This window comes from Chiloscyllium plagiosum, unplaced genomic scaffold (assembly GCF_037043375.1).
Source record: "Chiloscyllium plagiosum isolate Xiang-an unplaced genomic scaffold, Cpla_swu_hap1 HiC_scaffold_23, whole genome shotgun sequence".
Lineage (NCBI taxonomy): Eukaryota > Metazoa > Chordata > Chondrichthyes > Orectolobiformes > Hemiscylliidae > Chiloscyllium > Chiloscyllium plagiosum.
The window spans coordinates 17,869,272-17,889,811 of record NW_028270161.1 but is presented as its reverse complement, the minus strand read 5'-3'; the positions used below and the strand labels follow the sequence as shown (position 1 = coordinate 17,889,811).

The window sequence follows — 20,540 nt, the reverse complement described above, 5'->3', positions numbered from 1 at the left end:
TAAAGACAAAGAATTCTGCAAGTTTGAATTCAGTTTTCCTCAATTTTCATCTGTTTTAGATGATTTCATATCATGCTTGCAACAGGAAATATTTTAAATCATTCATACTGGCAAGTTAGTCTGTAATGGGTGAAAAGGCAAAAGAAAATTTAAAACACTTTTAAAAGTTTGCACAAAACTCAATGGTGTTGTGAGGGGCCAATACAAATATATTGGCTTGGTATATAACAAATATCTGACAGGCTTTCAACTACTCTCTTCCTTTCACTCTAATTATATGCTGGATTTGAAGCTTTTCCTACCAGGGAGTGTAGTTCTGCAATTTCACCACATGTTTTGTGAATCCTCCCCATGCAATTCTAGCCAGCACATTTTCACCATTGCACTTCACTATATTATCATTCCCTTTAGAATAATTATCACTGAGACTGCGCGAATAAAACAAAAGAACACTCTTACCTTGATCTTGCTTACTATTTGGTGATCCATCACAGCTCATGGTTGACATTACGCAGGTTTACTTTCAAGCAAACCTTATATTCAAAAAGTATTTTCTATTTTAGCTGCTGATAAACACCAACTTACTGGTGTTGTTTAAAACATCAATTTTGAGTCTTCCTACAGGTTGCTCAAAATGCTGTGCTCAGTTTGCACGTCTTATGTGGAATGACTTTGTCTTGGATAACTAAAGGGCCATTTATTGAAGGCTATTCATTAAGCACTCAGATTACCTGCAACATAGTGAAGTTACTGTTTTGATCAATGCAATTAACTGTGTTAACAAAAGGAGACAGTGTTGCTTATCCATGAGAAAATCTGGCATCTTTTCAGAGTCCATCTTTAATTCCTTTCACCAAGAGAAAAGTGCCAATAAAGATTTACAAACTCAATAAATTTTGTGAAGATCACTGGTTATTTGCAGAGAGGTTCAACATAAACAGTTGTTTAAAATTATTTCCTATAAAACAAAATTTGTTAAAAAGGAAAACTGTTCCTTTAACTCTCATGTGTGCCTGACATGGTGAATTTCTGACATCAAAACTACTTAGAAAAGGTACTGAAAGGGCTTTACAAGAAAATTTACAATTGCAAAGCTACAGCATTACGTACAATAAACAGTTCTCCTGAGTCACAGAGAAATCAGATTAGTCACCTCAGGCATGCTCTCGTGTGCACCCTGTGAGTCAGTTGCAACACGACACTAGATAGCAGTTACACCATTCAGGACGAAAAATGGTGCTTGGAAAATGTTTCTTTCACTTTTTTTACTGTATTTTTGTGTGTTTAAATTAAAAATCCATATTTTGATAATATGGCAGGAAGGTACATTAATTCATTAACTTTCTGTGCATTGTTCTGCATATGGTAGGTGCAAGGAGAGTAAAAGAACTTGAGTATTTAGCTCAGTATTATTCTGGTGGATGGAAATGGGAGAAAGAGGTACAGAAAAAGACTGTCTTACATGGCAAAAACTCCTGTTGCATTTTAGTCATAATATTTTCTTGCACAATAATAGTGACCATGCTTTAAAATAACCTATTATTATTTGCTAGCTCGTGAAAAGTCTTGAAATGTTGAGTTTCTCCACATTTTGTGTTGGTTTCTCTTTTTAACTATCTTTTAATGTGTTGCTCTTGTTTCTCCTTTTTTTTTGAATTTGCACCCTATGCCGAACTTTACAATAACAAACATCTCATCGATAGCTGAGGACCAGTGCGACAACTATTGGAAGTGTCATTTTAACTCCCTGTTCATTGTGAACATTTATATTATATACCATTCTAGACTATTCACTACTTGCCATCTCAGCACAATTATTCATCAATGGGAAAAAACATCACTTACTTTTTCTTAATTCTTCAATTTTTTCCATATACTTTGAAAGGCTATGTCCTGCAAAAATAAGTGTTTAAATTAAAATACATTAAAAGTCAGAATGGTTACACAGCAAGGATATTAAATTATCACTCAGAATTAATGCAGGACAAGCACCAATTCCCAAAGCTTGAGAATTCAACTTTTATAGCTGAATAAGGTTTTATTTTGGAAAAATGATTTTCTGCTGAATTGGTTGGTAGCAAAAGTAACATAAGGGAAGATTTAATAGTGAGGTCAAGGCAGATTTGTTTCATATTACTAAAATGCTTTATTAAAGTAAGCATTGATAAGCTATGCCGTAACTTTTCACAAGATGTTACTTTTCTAGCTGCTGACCAAAAATGGGGACATCAGTTATCCTAACATAATTAGGACAGTCACAGGGTAGAGAACAATGAGGAGGTTCTTATAGAAGAGATAAGGCTGAGTGCCTTAGATAGAATATCGCTATCTTTCTTCCTATGCTAGTCTCGGGACTTCCCAGTAGTTTGTGAAGAATAAGTCACAAATAAGTCTGAGCAGAAGAGGCACTCATCTTGGGTAACATGCTAAGTTTTATGACATCCCAGTATATGCAAGTCACATTGTACTGATGGTCACAGGAGAAGACAACATGACTGCCTCCAAGTAGATTTGCCCAAGACTCAAGACTCTCCAGTGGCTTTGTTACATAGCAGAGAAACTTCAGCTTAGTTGCTGTATTAACCAGTTTATATTCATTGTCTTATACAGCAACTCACCTCCAAGTTCGATTCCACTTAATTAACATGTTAAACAATGGTATAAAGGGTTATATTACATTTTCCATTATACTTGTCCCCTCCGACTCCACAAATTCAGGCAAATTGGTAGTTTGATAATCCTCCCAGAATGTCTTCATTCTGGACTTAGAAGATGAATAAAATGTTGGCTTGAGGATTGCTGACCTTGATGCTGATCATTGTTGGTGATCCATTACCTTACCTGGAGGACCTTTGATTTCAAGGATGTCCTTCATGGCAGACAATTGTGAAGAAAGAGATATTTTCATCTTTAGTACCATGTACTGGCCACACACATAACTCCTCTCAAGAGGTTGGACATTGTGGACGTCTTCATCATGTTCGGTGTTATTTGTCCTGGTTTTCTAATCAATGGTAGAGTTCTGCCTTACCACTTTGTGTGGCAGACAACTGTGCTACCAGTACTAGTTCAAATCAAAGTTCACCAGTGATCTCAGGTGGACCATATTGCTTAATTTTAGTTGTAGTATTCAATTGTTGTCTCAAGTTTTTTTGAGTTATCTTCAGGTGATTCTTCAATGGTATCACAGATGGAAAACATTTCATGCAGGCCTGTGAAATCTGTGACTTCTTTCATACTGAAATTGTGAAATAAACCTCACTCCAATAAGTGACTTTGCTCAGTGGAGCCTCTTCTTAGGTTCAGTCATTAATCTTGGAGTACCTATGAGCTGCTCTAAACACACCCCTGTGACTGTTTGACACCAGCAAGCAGAGATTAAATTTAGCACTACATTAACTCTTTCATATCCATTATCTTATCAGAGGTATTACTGAAATGTATGCAAGAGAACTTTTGTTTCCAGCTCAATAAGGAAGGAAGCAAAGTTGTATCTAGTTCTGGCTAGTGAGGTTGGTCAAATGAAGCAATGCTTTAATGGACAAGCTTTTGTGAATTATTACAACAACAAGTTTGGTATAGTTATGGTAAATGGACAAGGAACAACAAAGTGAAAAAATATTTGACTAGAGGAGATTTAACATCAGTTAGTTGAATGGGGATCTGAACAAGGTGGCATAGACTCAAAAACAGATTGGCAAGACAGCAAGTGAATAATGGGAGATATTCAAAGGAACAATAGTTCAGGTTTAGAAAACATCTGCATAGTAGGGAAAAGAAAGCTTTCCCTGGATGACAAAAGAGATAGACAGTATGAGAGAGTGAAAGGTTACTTGTGTCACATGTAAGGTTTGCAATATCGCACAGAACTAAGCTAAATATCAAAGTACACAGAAACGCAGAGGAGGAGGAATTCATTCTCTTAGAGGGTTGAGAGTCTTTGGAACTCATTGCCACAGAGCTGTGGGGGCAGAATCCTTGTGTATACTTAAGGCTGAGGTATATAGATTCTTGATCAGCAGGAGAATCCAAGGATTTGAAGGACTGTCTGGAAAGTGAACATGTGGACTGTCAGATCAGCCATGACCCTGTTGAATGGCGCAGCAGGATCAAAAGGGCTAAATGACCTATTCGAATTCCTTGTGGTCTATGGTCCGACTAGCAGCTGACATAAAAGGAAACACAAATGTCTTTCATAAATATATTAATAGCGAAAACATCGTCAAAGGAAGAGAGGGGTCAATTAGGAACCAAAAGGACAATAAGTGTATGAAGTTAAAGAAAATATACAAAATGAACAAAATGAGTACTTTGCACTTGTCTTCACTACAAGAGAATGTTGTCAATGTAGGAATAAAAGTTAATTGCAATATTAGACAAAATAAAGATGATAATCATACTGGAAAAGCTCAGCAGATCTGGCAGCACCTGTGGAGAGAAATCAGAGTTAAAGTTTTGGGTCCAGTGAACCTTCCTCAGAACACTTCCTCAAGTGTTCTGAGGGAGGGTCACTGCACCCGAAACATTAACTCTGATTTCTCTTCGCAGATGCTGCAAGACCAGCTGAAGTATATAATGGGGTTGCCCAGGTGACAGTAATAGAACCACTATTCTTTTCAACAGAAGCAAGGAACAACAGTAAAACTTTCAGTCCCTTGAGCCTTTTCGACCAATCTAGATCATGGTTCGTCATCTACCTTGATCCTGTTTTCCTGTGCTAATCTCATATCCTTGGTGTTATAACTACCCAGAAATCAATCTACTACTGTCTTGTACTTCAAATGAATGAACATCCACAACCCTCCAGCACATTCAATTTCAAACATTCACTACCAAGTGAAGAAATTCTTCCTCATCTCAGTCCTAAATGGCTTGTCTCTTATTTTGGGATGGTGTTCAGTTAATTTGGATACTTGGAACACTTTCAAAATTTGGAGATTACAGGAATTTTGGAAATACAGTTGGTAAAGAGTAAGGAGGACAGTAACAGTCTTCAGGAAAACTGTATGGAGATAGACAGACATCTTGCAGATTAAATTTAATGTAGAGAAATGAAGTGTCGAGTAATACTTTTTGGCAAGAAGTAAGAGGAGAGCTTTGGGTTTATGCAGACAAATGTTTAAAAGGTGGCAAAACAAGTATGGAAGGCTAGTATAGACAGAAACGTATGGATCCTTATGTTTGCTTTAAAAAAAGCAGAAAGTACAAAAGTAAAGAGGATATGCTAAACCTTTATGATCAGCTGATATTTAATCTTCACGAGTTTTGTGCCCAATTCTGATGATTGAATTTAAGGAGGATCACAAGATGTTGGTAATGAAAATTCTAGGAAATATTTTCTGCATTATGTCAGGAATGTGGAACTTCAGTTATGTGGGAAGACCGAGAAGCTCAGACAGTCTCCATGGAGAAGACTATTCTAGGAGATTTGATAGAGGTGATTTGATTTAGGTATCAATAACCATAAGACACAGGTTTAAAGTGATGTTTATAAAATTAGAATCAACATAAAGAAACACACATGCTTCCAAAGCAAGTTGGGAACACATTGCCTGAAAGAATGGTGGAAGCAAACTCAGTTGCAACATTGGAATTGAATAAATACTTGAAGGGTAAAAATTTACAGGTTATAGGGGCAGACCAAAGATGAATTGGGCAACTTAACAGAACAGTTAGCATGGGGACAATGACATGCTTCTGTGCTATTTATTCCTAGTACTTAGCATTATTTCAATGAACTGAAAGGTGGAATTTTCCCGTCCTGGAGTGGAGTGGAGTGAGGAAGTGCAATGTTGGAAAATATCATGAGAATGATAAAATCTGATTCTCAATATCCAGACAGGATTTTCCATTTTTCTCAAGCCATAATGGCAGATTCAAAATCTCTCCATTGAGCAGCAACAATGGTGATGGATGATTAAACAACACACTGGAGGAGGAGGCACCACAAATAACCCCATCCTCAAATGATAGAAGAGCCCAAGAGGTGCAAAAGATAAGGCTGAAGCTTTCGCAGTAATCTTCAGCCAGAAGTGCTGAGTGGATGATCCATCTTGGCATCCTCCACTGGCCCCCAGCATTACGTATACCAGTCTTCAGCCAATTCTATTCGCTCCATGTAATATCAAGAAATGGTTAGAGGCACTGGATACTGCAAAGGCTAAGGGCCCTGACAACATTCCAACAATACTAATGAAGACTTGTGTTCCAGAACTTGTCGCTCCCCTAGCCAAGCTGTTCCACTACAGTTACAACACTGCCATCTACCCGATAATGTGGAACATTGCCCAAGTATGTCCAATACATAAAATGCAGGTCAAATCCAATCTGGCCAATTGCCGCCCAATCGGTCTACTGTCAATCATAAAATAATGGAAGGTGTCATCAACAATGCTATCAAACAACACCTGCTCAGCAATGCCCAGTTTAGATTCCACCAGGGCCACTCAGCTCCTGACTTCATTACAGCCTTGGCTCAAACACGGACAAAAGATCTGAATTCCAGAGGTGTGGTGAGAGCGACAGCCTTTGACATCAAGGCTACATTCGACCAAGTGTGGCATCCCAGAGCCCTGGCAAAACTGGAATCAATGGGTATCAGGGGGAAAATGTGCTGGTGGTTAGAGTCATACCTGACATATAGGAAGATGGTCATGGTTGTTGGAGGTCAGTTATCGCAGCTCCAACTGAAGATGGTTGAACCATCTTCAGTTGCTTCATTAATAACCTTCCCTCCATCATAAGGTCAGAATTGGGGATGTTCGCTGATGATAGCACAATGTTCAGCACCATTCACGACTCCTCAGATACTGAAGCAATCAATGTCCAAATGCAACAAAATCTTGACAACATCCAGGCTTGGGCTGACAAGTGGCAAGTAACAATGACACCACACAAATGCTAATCTATGACGATCAACAAGAGAATCTAGCTAACATCCCTTGACATTCACTGAATCCCCCACTATCAACATCCTGGGAATTATCATTGGTTAGAAACTCAATTGGACTCTCCACATAAATGCAGTGGCTTCAACAGCAGGTCAGAGGCGAAGAATACTGTGCGAGTAACTTACCTCCTGACTCCCCAAAGCTTGTCCACCATCTAAGGCACAAATCTTATAGTGGGAAGGAAAACTCCCCACTTGTCTAGATAAGTGCAGCCGTAACAACACTCAAGAAGATTGACATCATCAAGGACAAAGCAGCCCACATGATTGGCACCACATCCACCAGCATCTACTCCATCCACCACTGATGCTCAGTAGCAGCAGATCCAAATATCCAAATCAATCAAACACCATCCAAAATAAGAGACAAGCCATTTAGGACTGAGATGAGGAGGTAGTGATGTTTGAAATTGAATGTGCTAGAGGGCTGTGGATGTTCATTCATTGATAGTACAAGACAGCAGTACATTGATTTCTCGGTAGTTATGACAACAAGGATATGAGAACAGCACAGGAAAACAAGTTGCACTGTAGAAATTCACCAAAGTTCCTCAGACAGCACCTTCCAAATCCACGCCCACTCCCATCTAGAAGGACAAGGGCAGCAGATATATGGGAACACCACCACCTTCAACTAACCCCCTCCCCCCACCACTTCCAAGCCACTAACAATCCTGACTTGGAAATATGTTGCTGTTTCTTCACGGCCGCTGGGTCAAAATCCTGGAATTCCCTCCCTAATGGCATTGTATGTCAACCCACATTAGGTGGACTGCAGAGGTTCAAGAAAACAGCTCACCATCACCTTCTCAAGGGCAGCTAGGGAAATTTCAATGAGCCATCACACACTGCAGCAGAGAGGAACTACGCAGAGCAGAGGAAAATCACCTATACAGTGTATTCAAAAAGAATGGGTACCCAATGAACAGCTGGTTTAATTATTCATTTTAATCAGAGATTGATAAGAAAATGTTATTTGTTTTTTTTTGTTATCTAAAGGCATTGAGGATATGGAGCAAAGTATATGTAGTTATGAAAAATGGTCGAATTGAATGGTAGAACAGGGAGGAGGGGCTAAATAGAGTACTTCTGTTCCTAAATATTATCCAGGACACCAGAAGAATTTATCTAGTCTTTCCCAAACCATGCCATGAGATTCCTTGCATTTACCTCAGCGGACGTATGGCTTTGGTTTAAACACATCACTCAAAAGAAGCCATTTCCTAAAGTGTTGCACTCCATTCATACTGCACTGAGATCACAGCCTAGACTACACCGTCATCTCCCTGGAATAGAAATTGATCCATAACTTCTTGTCCCAAAAGGACAGAATGCTAGGATTGAGTTAAGACTGATAAAGATTTTGAGCATTTCTGTTACATTGTTATTACGCATCTGCTGCATTCATGCACCTTAAAGTGGTATTACTAAAAATAATTGTTACACAAAAAACAGGAGTAGGGCAATCGAGTCAAACCTGATACCCATTTAGCTAGTAGCTCTATGTCTAAATTCTTTAGTTTTGAACTAGTAGACCTGGAATCACAAGTGTATAATAACAGTTCTGACAAGTTGAATAAAAAATATGTCCAAATTCTGATTTCCTCCCCTCACTACATAATTTTAATACTGGACTTTCCCAGGTAACTTTCCATCTGCATTTTAAGTTCATCAATTGACTTTGCGCATGAAACTTCCAGGAACAGTGTGTTCCATATTCTTTCTACTATTTGTTTGATTTTTATTTCAGCAATTGCTTTTAATCAGATTAATTTTTATGTATCCTGGAAGTCAAAGTTCTATCAATATTTTTTCCTTATTTTGAACACTGAAATCTGATTATTCTTTAATATTTTTTAAGGAATACAAGCTAAATTCAAAAGTAAATTCACATTATTCCAATCAACCATCAATGAACTCCCTCCTAATCTAGAACATCAGGACGAAAAGTGGAGTTGTTAAAGCGGAACATAAAAAATACCTCACCAGTAGCCTATACAATTCGAGTCTAAATACAAGGTTGAAATTGAATATGATGATGCAGCCCAAAATTGGTGATATGTGATCAGCTGCTTATTGTATATATCAGCCTAATTGCCTTTCCACTGACTTCAATGGCCTGTCAATTAGATCACACCCATTTTATGTCCTGGCCGAAACAGCAAGTTCACATGTTTGTTACTTAATGAAAACCAACATGAATCCTAACTACTCAATGGAAACCAGGTTACCCTAAGCTAGCAGGGCTTTTCCTGAATTATGGAGATTGGGTGTAATTGCTCTCCAACTACAATTTCAGATCTGGTTTGAGTATAGAAGCTACAGCATAGTTCATACCAAGCTGAACAAAATCAGAGGAGAGGAAAAGCTTGAGATTTTCAGGTTTTTTAATAGCACCGGAAGGAGCAGGAATGTTTAGGAAAGATTAGGCTTCACATGCCAGAGACTGAAATGTTCCTCCACTCAAACTTTCCTGAAACCTCCTTCTAAAATCCATATGTAGCTAGCCCAGAGACAAGAATGCTACCAGTTGGGTCACATTAGCTGTGATTTGCATGATTGCGATTCCCACTTATGATACTCTCAGATTTTCCATGATTAGGCAGTTTATGCAGAATATGTTATTCCTTTATAATCAGCAGTGAAGTAAAATCCAGTAACACTGCATTTTAAATCAGATGGTTCATGACTTAACATGATATACATTTAGTTCATCTACACATTCCATTAATTGGCCAAGATAGATAAGGAAAACAAACCTTTGGGAAAGAAATGCTCCCTCACATCTCACCTTCATCAAAAATGTTATGTCAAGGCTGCAGTGGGTCTCAGAAACAATCCGGAATGATCAACTCATAAAATTAGCTAGTGTATCAATGCCGTTTGAATATTGCACCACCATCATCGAACATGCTTTTTCCATTCCCTTTTGGTTACAAGCATGGCAATTTCTGGACCAAAAAAATTTAGTTCATCATGCCTCTGTCAGTGCAGAGCTGTCCATTCTAATTTCATTTCTCTGCTTTCTCTATGCCATTTAGTGATTTTCTTAAAAGATCCCTCAATTCTTTTAAATGTTTCATGGATTATTGTTCATAAAATATTGCACATCCTAACAAGGTTATCTGGATTTTTTTTTTCCAATGTCCCCAGAATATTTTGATGTCTCAACTGGAGTTGACAAATCATGGCAATTATTTAATCCACTTACCAGTATCAATTCGTGCTCGAACATAATGATATTTTGGATTTGGTACAACTCTTTTCTTCAGAAACTATGGAGAAAAAAGATGACAAAAATAGTTACTACTGGTTCTATTTATTTTAATATAGTTATGGAGAGGGACAAAACTAGTCTAAATTGGGGTAGTTTGGTGGCAGGCAATGGGAGGTCTGGCAAATGGGAGGCCTTTAAAAGTGAGGCAGCTAGAGTTCAAGGTGTATATGTTCCTCTGAGGGTGAAAGGCAAGGTTGAGAGGAATATGGAACCCTGGATGACAAGAGATATTGAGATTTTGACCAGAAAAAAAAAGTATGGCTCAGGTACAGGCAGCTGAGATCAAGAGAATCCCTGGGTGTACATAGGACATACAGGAGCTTACTGAAGAAGGAAATCAGGAGGGTTGAAAGGGGGCATGAGATAGCCTTGGCTGAGATGTCTGGAATGAATCCAAAGAGATTCTTTAAGTATATTAAAGGAAAAAGAATAACTAGAGAGAGAATAGGACCCCTTAAGAATGAAAATAGATACATATGTGTACAACCACAGGAGATGGGCGAGTCCTCAATGAATATTTCTCCTCTGTGTTTACTGTGGAGAAAGACAAGACAACTTGGGGTTATTAGTGGCAATATCTTTGGGGTAGTCCATATCACAGTTGGATATATTAGAATGTATGAAGGTGGATAAATCTCCTGGTCCTGATCAGATATATCCAAGAATACAAACAAAAGGCTCAAGAAGGAATTGAAGGGTCCCTAGCTGATATCTTTACATCATTGTTGGCCATAGGCGAGGTCCTGGAAGACTGGAGGGTAGCAAATGTTGTGCCCTTATTCAAGAACAGCTGCAAAGAAAAACCTGGGAACTATAGATCAGCAAGCCTTACATCTGTAGTAGGTAAGTTGAGAAGATTCTGTGGGATAAGTTACATATCCATTTGGAAAGACAGGGTTTGGTTATAAATAGTCAGCGAGGCTTTGTGCATGGAGATCATGCCTTACAAATTTGTTAGAGCTCTTCGATGAAGTGACCAGGAAAGTTGATGAGGGCAGGGAGGTAGATATAGTCCGTATGAATTTCAGTAAGGCCTTTGAGAAGGTTCCACCTGGGAGGCTGCTCTGGAACATTAGAACACATGGAATCCAGGGGGAGCTGGCAACCTGGATACACAATTGACTTGATGGTAGGAAGCAGAGGCTAATAATGGAAGGATGCTTGTCGAACTGGAAGTCTGTGACTAGTGGAGTACCTCAGGGATCGATGCTGGGTCCATTGCTGTTTGTTATCTGTATCAATGATTTGGATGGGAATGTACAAGGCATGATTAGTAAGTTTACAGGGAACACTAAAATAGAAGGTATCGTGGACAGTGAGGATGGTTATCAGAAATTTCAGCAGGACCTAGATCAGCTGGGGAAGTGGGCCTAGAAATAGCAAATGGAGTTTAATATAGTTAAGTGTGAAGTCTCGCATTTTGTAAAATCAAATCAAGGTGGGAGTTCATGGTGAATGGTAGGGCCTTAAGGAGTGTAGTAGAACAAAGGGACCTTGGAGTTCAGATGCACGGTTCTCTGAACGTGGAGTCACAGGTAGACAGGGCAGCAAAGGCAGCTTTTGGCACACTAGCCTTCAGGAAGAAGGGTTTATGCCCGAAACGTCGATTCTCCTGCTCCTCGGATGCTGCCTGGCCTGTTGTGTTTTTCCAGCACCACATTTTTCAACTCTGTCTCCAGCATCTGCAGTCCTCACTTTCTCCTGTGGGAAGAAACCAGAGCACCCAAAGAAAACCCACTCAGACACTGGGACAACATGCAAACTCCATGTCGCCTGAGAAGGAAAATTTTTTTTTCCCCATCCAGAGGGTGATGGAATCTGGAACTCAGACTGTAAAACTGGTCGAGGCCGAAACCCTTATAACATTGACGAAAAAATTGGATGTACACTAGCACAAGGCCAAGCGCTGTAAAACTTAGTAGTTGGTTGGCTCTTTTTGATCAGCACAGACTCAATTGGCTAAAGGGCCTTTAGTTTTTTGCTGCAAACCTCTGACTTTCACGACTATGGGCACAACGTGCAAGAGGGAGTGTTCAGGGCAGGTCATTACAGGAGTGGCCGAGGACACAGGAGAATGGCGAGGGTATGAAGGGGCAGGCTCATCAAGACAAGGGGCTCGGGAGTAGGTATTGGTGGGAGACAGGGGTCAGCCAAACTGTGAGGCCTACACAGTCGAATAGCCGTATGCCCTCCTTTCCTTCTCTTCCATCTCATCCCCTCCCCTGACAGAGTTCAAGCCTTTCCGCACACCTCAGGATTCCCAATCGAACTCTTCACTGACATCGCTTAACCCTCAGCCTCCGGCTTCTTCGACGGACCGAACAACCAAACAATAAATATATTAATTAAATTATTAATTAAATAAATTCATTTAAAGCCCTGACGAACCCAGCGGCAATAACCGCCACTGACATTTAAACATCGCTCTGATTCGCTGCTGCGTTTGAAAAGGACCAATGAGAAGATAGTTTATTCCAAGGTGCCGTTACCAGTGAGGGAGGTGGTTGCTGGGGCAACGCGCGGGATGCTGCTGGATCCCAGGGGGAAGGGAAACCCTGACTCAATAAACTAGCGGAGAAATAATGTTTTCAAGAAAGGTGGTCGCCTATACTTTCATATCATCCAAAGCTATTTTATTTTCTTTTTTAAAAATTTATATTATGAGGGAAAAATAAGTTGCTGCATGGCTTCCCCCACAGAAATAAAGTCGGGACTTGCAAGTTACGATTCCATGAAAGTCTCAAAAGAGCTATGCCGCCAATTCCGGACAAAGATTTATAATAATCAGCAAAATAAAACCCAAAGGAGGCTCATGAGTTTTCTGCCACAGCTTGTTATAGTTTGAAATGCAAAGTCTGGAAGAGGAGATGGAAACAGATTTAATAATTTTCAATAAACGGGACCTGGACAAACAAATGTGAAAATACAGGGTTAATTGTAAAAAGTAGGGGAATGCAATAATTGGATGGTTCTTCCAAGAACTGCAAAGGCTTAACGGGTGGAATTTTCGTTTTCTCTGCTGTATCAGTCAATGAATCTACACTACCTAATAGGATTTAACATTACTTGCTAGTTCTGGACCCTTCCACATGCGTGATTGGTTTACTTAGTTTTATCGACTGAGGTAACTTTTTTAACTCTGAACTTTTAAAGCTTAATGTTATGACTTGTTCACAATTGTCGAATTAAAATGTTGTAACTTCATGTATCCTTTTTGCTGTGCTCCATGTAATAGGTCGACTGACAATTCCTGGGCACTGCAGTGCAGCAATAAAATGTGAAACTCTGGATGTACATTCTCATAACAATTATTTATTTATGAATAATATAACAATGATTTCATACAATTCCAACAGTGCAGATAGAGGCCATTAAGTCCATTGATTCTGTACTGACCCTCTGAAGAGAATCCCACCCTACCCCCATATTTACCATGGGGGTAGGATATTTACCAGCCTTCACATCCCTGGACTCTACAGGGCAATTTAGCATGGCCAATCGACCTAACTTGCACACCTTTGGACTGTGGGAGGAAACCAGAGTACCCAAAATAAATAAACAGGGAGAACGTGCAAACTCCACACAGGCAGTCACCTAAGGCTGGAATCAGACCATGGTCCCTAGCGCTGTGAGGTATCAGTGCTAAACACTGTGCCACCTTAATTTCAATTTTTAACATATTGGATTTTCATCACTTTTATGTGCAACAAATATATATTTATCTCATTGTATCTAGCAGATTGAGCTTCCATGAAACATTGCCTTGATTTATTTTCTACTATGTGTTGTTCTCAAGCTTTTTACACCTTGCCACTTTGCATCCCCGAGCCACCCTGGAGCTCACTGTTATTGAGAGCAATCTCATTCACCCCAACTGCCCAGCTGATGGAGTCAACAGGACACTATTCATGTTTCTATATGCTGGATTTGTCCATAGTTATGTATAGTGATGCTAGCGGCTTGAATTTTCTATCTGTTGCATTGCTGACCAGGTGTTTCTCTCTCTCTTGTCATCAGCTATTTGAGGATTGGCAAATTAATGCTTAAACTGTTTGGCCATGTTTTGGATATGAACATAGCTGGTATGGTTAGTAAGTTTGCAGATGACACCAAAATTGGAGGTGTAGTGGAACCGAAGAAGGTTACCTGAGAGTACAATGGGATCTTGACCAGATGGACCAAAGGGATGAGGAGTGGCAGATGGAGTTTAATTTAGAGAAATGTGATGTGTTGCATTTTGGAAAGGCAAATCATTATACAATTAATGGTAAGGTCTTTGGGAATGTTGCTGAGTTGGAAGAGACCTTAGAGTACAGTACCTTCATAGTTCCTTGAAAGTGGAGTCTCGGGTAGATAGGATAGTGAAGAAGGTGTTTGGTATGCGTTCCCTTACTGTTCAGTGCATTAGGTATAGGAGTTAGGAGGTCTTGTTGCAGCTATACAAGACATTGGTTAGGCCACTTTTGGAATACTGTGTGCAATTCAGGTCTCCCTGCTGTAGGATGTATGTTGTGAAACTTGAAAGAGTTTCAGAAAAGATTTACAAGGATGTTGCCAGGGTTGGAGGGTTTGAACTATAGGGAGATGCTGAATAGGATGGGGCTATTTTCCCTGGAGCATCGAAGGCTGAGGAGTGACCTTCCAGAGGTTTGTAGAATCATGAGGTGCATGGATAGGGTAAATAGACAAGGTCTTTTCTGTAGGGTGGAGAGTCCAAAACTAGAGGGCATAGGTTTAATGTCAGAGGGGAAAGATTTAAAAGAGACCTAAGGGACAATTATTTCACACAGTGGGTGGTGCATGAATTGAATGAGTTGCCAGAGGAAGTAGTGGAGGCTGGTGCAATTATGACATTTAAGAGACACCTGGATGGGTATATGAATAGGAAGGGTTCTGTGGGATGTGGGCCAAATGCTGGAAAATGGGACTAGATTTTTATTATTTCAAAAATATACTTTATTCATAAAATAATTTGATGGTCTGTACAGTTGGACATGCCATACATGTGTAAACATTCTATTTCTTTGCAGACCGAAACAGAGTAATCATTCCTATTTACAGGTCTGTATGATTACATTTTTAGCTTAGGTGTCAGCAGAGCCCAAATGACTGCGTGGGCCCCCTGTTCTTCTTTAGGCAGGCAGACGTTACACGGTGGTCTTTCCCCACCGCACCTTGGCGGCAGCTGCCCCAAGCTTCAGCGTGTCCCTCAACATGTAGTCCTGGACCTTGGAATGTGCCAGTCTGCAACACTCAGTCAGGGTCAACTCCTTCAGCTGGAAGATCAACAGGTTTCGGACCGCCCAGAGAGTGTCCTTCGCCGAGTTGATGATCCTCCGGGCACAGTTGATGTTCGTCTCGGTGTGCGTCCTGGGGAACAGACCGTAGAGTACGGAGTCCCGCATCACGGCGCTGCTCGGGACGAACCTCGACAAACACCACTGCATTCCTCTCCAGACTTCTTCTGCGCAGGCACATTCCAGAAGGAGGTGTGTGACAGTCTCGTTCCCCCCCCCCCCCCCGGCAGCCGCTTCGAGGGCAGCGTGCAGTGCGGCTGAGAGTCCGGGCGTGCATAAAGGATCTCACAGGCAGAGCCCTTCTCGCCACCAGCCAAGCCATGTCTTGGTGCTTGTTGGAAAGATCTGGCGATGAGGCATTCTGCCAAATGGCTTTGACAGTCTGCTCAGGGAACCGCTTGATAGGATCCGCCCTCTCCTTTTCCTGAAGGGTCTCAAGGACACTACCTGCTGGCCACTTCCTGATGGATTGTGGTCAAAGGTGTTTTTCTTCATAAACTTCTCCATGAAGGACAGGTGATGCGGAACGTCCAACTACTCGGAACGTTCTGCGGTAGCGAGGCCAGGCCCATCCTTCGCAACACTGGGGACAGGTAGAACCTCAGTACGTAGTGACACTTGGTGTTTGCGTACTGGGGATCCACGCACAGCTTGATGCAGCCACACACAAAGATGGCCATCAGGGTGAGATTGGCATTGGGTGTATTTTTTCCCCCGTTGCCCAGATCTTTGTACATCGAGTCCCTTCAGACCCGGTCCATCTTTGACCTCCATATAAACTGGAAGATGGCCCAGGTGACTGCAGCGGCACAGGTTCTGGGAAAGACCAGACCTGTGCCACATATAATAGCAATGACAGTGCCTCACACCTGATGACCAGGTTTTTTCCCGCGATGGAGAGCGACCGTAGCGTCCATCTGCCCAGTTTCTGCCTCAATTTGGTGATACGCTCCTCCCAAGACTTGGTGCACGCCCCAACCCCCCCCGAACCAAATACCCAGCACCTTCAGGTGGTTGGTCCTGACGGTGAAGGGGATCGAGGATTGGTCGGCCCAGTTCCCGAAGAGCATGGCCTCGCTCTTGCCTCGGTTTACCTTGGCCCCCGAGGCCCGTTCGAACTGGTCACATATGCACATGATTCTGCGCACGGATAGCGGATCCGAGCAGAAAACGGCGATGTCATCCATGTACAGGGAGGCCTTAACCTACAGGCCCCCGCTTCTGGGTCAGTGGTGCTGGAAGAGCACAGCAATTCAGGCAGCATCCGAGGACAGGCAAAATCGACGTTTCGGGCAAAAGCCCTTCATCAGGAATAAAGGCAGAGAGCCTGAAGCGTGGAGAGACTCCCTGAGATTCTTGTAGAGAGAGGAGGAAAACTTCTTCAAGGCAGGCATCCTTGCAAGAGGATTCGCAGTAGGATTAAAATCAACGAGGTCAAAACAATGACTGCAGATGCTGGAAACCAGATTCTGGATCAGTGGTGCTGGAAGAGCACAGCAATTCAGGCAGCATCCGAGGACAGGCAAAATCGACGTTTCGGGCAAAAGCCCTTCATCAGGAATAAAGGCAGAGAGCCTGAAGCGTGGAGAGACTCCCTGAGATTCTTGTAGAGAGAGGAGGAAAACTTCTTCAAGGCAGGCATCCTTGCAAGAGGATTCGCAGTAGGGTTAAAATCAACGAGGTCAAAACAATGACTGCAGATGCTGGAAACCAGATTCTGGATCAGTGGTGCAGGAAGAGCACAGCAATTCAGGAAGCATCCGAGGACAGGCAAAATCGACGTTTCGGGCAAAAGCCCTTCATCAGGAATAAAGGCAGAGAGCCTGAAGCGTGGAGAGACTCCCTGAGATTCTTGTAGAGAGAGGAGGAAAACTTCTTGCAAGGATGCCTGCCTTGAAGAGGATTCGCAGTAGGGTTAAAATCAACGAGGTAAAAACAATGACTGCAAATGCTGGAAACCAGATTCTGGATCAGTGGTGCTGGAAGAGCACAGCAATTCAGGCAGCATCCGAGGACAGGCAAAATCGACGTTTCGGGCAAAAGCCCTTCATCAGGAATAAAGGCAGAGAGCCTGAAGCGTGGAGAGACTCCCTGAGATTCTTGTAGAGAGAGGAGGAAAACTTCTGGAGGAAAACTTCTTCCCGCTGCCAGGAATAGTCACCCCTCTCAGGCTCGCATCCTTCCTGATGGACTCGGCAAATGGCTCTATGCAGCACACAAACAAGGCAGGAGAGAGAAGGCAGCCCTGCCTGACTCCAGATCTGACTGGGAAGCTATCTGATTCCCACCCATTGATTGAGACTGCACTGACAATGTTGGTGTAGAGCAGTCTATCCAATTGCAGATTCCCTCCCCAAAGCCCATTTTGGAGAGAACATCTCTCATATACCTGTGTGATATCCTGTCAAAGGCTTTCTCCTGGTCCAGGCTGATCAGGCAGGTGTCCAATCCTCTGTCCTGCACGTAGGCGATCGTATCCCTGAGGAGTGCAAGACTCTCAGCAATCTTCCTGCCTGGTACAGCACATGTTTGGTCAGGGTGAATCACTGACCCCAGAGCAGACCTGACCCGGTTGGCGATTACCTTTGACAGAATTTTGTAATCCGCATTCAACAGTGAGATTGGTCTCCAATTTTTGAGTTCCCCCCTCTCCCCCTTCCGCTTGTAGATGAGGGTGATGATGCCTTTCCTCATGGATTCACTCATGGTACCTGCCTGAAGCATACTGACATACACCTCCAGCAGGTCCTGGCCAATCAAGTCCCACAGAGCGGAGTAGAGCTCGACCGGTAAGCCGTCACTTCCGGGAGTTTTATTCTTTTCGAAGGACTCGAGGGCCTTGGTCAGCTCATCCAGAGATAGCGGCTGGTCCAACCTCTCGCGTGTTCTGTCGTCTAAGACCTCCGTGATAGAGGACAGGAACGACTGGGAGGCCGCGCTGTCGGTCGGCTTCGCGTCATACAGACTGGCATAGAAGGATTTACTGATCCTCATGACGTCAACCTGAGATGACGGTCTAGATTCATTTAGTCAGCATGGATGAGTTGGATTGAAGGGTCTGTTTCTGTGCTGTACATCTCTATGACTTTGTGTTATGAACACACCTTCCCTTTGGTCATCCTGTCCAGAAATGAGAGTTGAACTAGGCTGTTCTAACTCATTAGTAGGGATGTTACCACTACAAGACCTCCCAAGAAATTGCAGTCGTAAATTTCTTAGTCCTCTGATTTGCAGGTTTCTGATCCGAGCTGATTACAAACTCGCCAGAAGCTTGGCAACTCAGTGATGCATAACTACAGTTATCATTGGCCACTAATGACCTGGAGAAGTGTCCACCAAATTATTCATATCTTGAGGCCTGCTACCTATGAGCACTGCAGCTAGTGGCCTCTAGTGGACAATTCCTATGGAGCACATTAATATTTAAAAGCAAAGTACTGTGGATGCTTGATACCTAAAATTTAAAAAATGCTGGAGAAACTCACTATATCTGGCAGCGTCTCTGTAGAGAGAAACACAGTTAGCATTTCAGATCGAATGTCATAGATTTATAGAGTCATACAGCATGGAAACAGACCCTTTGTTCCAACTCATCCATGTCGACAAAGTTTCCCAAACGAAACTAGTCCCATTTTTCTGCGTTTGGTCCATATCCCTCTAAATCTTTTCTATTCATGTACCTGTCCAAATGTATTTATGTGTTGTAATTGCACCTATCTCTACCACTTCCTCTGGCAGTTCATTCCATTTACACAGCACCCTCAGGTCCCTTTCAATCTTAATCATATGCCCTCTAGGTTTGGACTCCCCATACACTAGGGAAAAGACCTTGGATATTCACCTTATCTATGCCTCTCATGGTTTTATAAACCTCTATGAAGTCACCCCTTAACCTCCTACACTTCAGGGAAAAAAGTTCCAGCCTATCAAGCCTCTTCATATAACTCAATCCCTCTAGCCCTGTAACATCCTTATAAATCTTTTCTGCACTGTTGCAATTTAATAACATCCTTTGAAATAAAAGTTAACACTTTTCCAACTCCTCTCAATTCCAAAGAAGTCATATTGGAAGCGAAACATTGACCCCATTTCTCTCTCCACAAATGATGCCAGACTTGCTGAGTTTCTCCAACAATTTCAGTTTTGTTGCATTCATATTTGCATTTTGTTATGGTTGTGCTTCTTTGAAAGAAAATGAAGATACATTTTTGGTGAGATTTTGATTTGATGAATTTGGGCCAACGCAACACTTTCTCATGAGTCTTTTAACAATAGAATCTGTCACTGCAGCAAGTGGCTGGTCCAACTCAGTAAAGTATTGGTCATCTGGCGCTGCAGATTACCCTCCTGACCAGTAGTGGGAGACATACTATCCTCCGAAGGTCATAAACCATTGTAAAAGGGGCGGAGCAAGTATAACGGCACTGACCCGGAAATAATTGCATCCTCAGGTGCAGCGCGCTGTGGGATTATGAAACTTTACCTGTATGTAGGTAAGTGGTAATTGAAGCTTACTCATTTGTTTCTCGCGATCAATGCTACATTTTCCCACCTTAAGTACAAATGATCCCATTTAGCATTTTTGGTCTTGAAAGGTGACAGTTAAATCCCTTCAGATTTTATTTTAGAATAAACAAAGTATTTTGATTAGATCAGATGCTGCTCAAACTTGTTTGAAAATGTTTGTGCAAATTTACAGGAACAGACTCTGTAAAACAATGACTGCGGATGCTGGAAACCAGATTCTGGATTAGAGTGGTGCTGGAAAAGCACAGCAGTTCAGGCAGCATCCGAAGAGCAGTAAAATCGATGTTTCGGGCAAAAGCCCTTCATCAGGACTGTTGTCAGTCTTTTTTCCATGAAGATGGGGCAATTTCAGATTATTAAATCATGCTAAATACAGACTTTGTTCAGTATTCCAGAACTAGATGTATGTATAAGATATGTTAGTGAGATCAGAATTCTTTTTAAAAAAAAACGATGTCAATTTGATGTAAATAATGTGTTTTTATTATCT

At 41.7% G+C, this 20,540-nt stretch overlaps 2 protein-coding genes across 7 annotated transcripts in view; one reads left to right on the top strand and one right to left on the bottom strand.

The window, feature by feature from the left end:
• The window catches only part of cep41 (centrosomal protein 41), a 44,687-nt gene extending 32,049 nt beyond the window's left edge, over positions 1-12,638 (bottom strand). For both annotated transcript variants that reach the window (XM_043714022.2, XM_043714023.2), the window contains exons 1-3: positions 12,477-12,638; positions 10,161-10,224; positions 1,846-1,893 (exon numbers count right to left, since the gene is read on the bottom strand). In XM_043714022.2, the coding sequence (XP_043569957.1) occupies positions 1,846-1,893; positions 10,161-10,224; positions 12,477-12,509 (145 nt within the window). In that variant the 5' untranslated portion in view covers positions 12,510-12,638. The remainder of the gene's footprint in view (positions 1-1,845; positions 1,894-10,160; positions 10,225-12,476) is intronic.
• Positions 12,639-12,805: 167 nt separating this feature from the next.
• The window catches only part of mest (mesoderm specific transcript), an 80,878-nt gene continuing 73,143 nt past the window's right edge, over positions 12,806-20,540 (top strand). For 2 of the 5 annotated variants that reach the window (XM_087999401.1, XM_087999397.1), the window contains exon 1: positions 19,996-20,016. The gene's annotated coding sequence lies outside the window, so the exon portion shown is untranslated. Of the gene's footprint in view, positions 13,351-19,936; positions 20,017-20,219; positions 20,454-20,540 lie in introns of those variants that run through there. The other 3 variants (XM_087999400.1, XM_087999398.1, XM_087999399.1) reach the window with 3 other exon arrangements.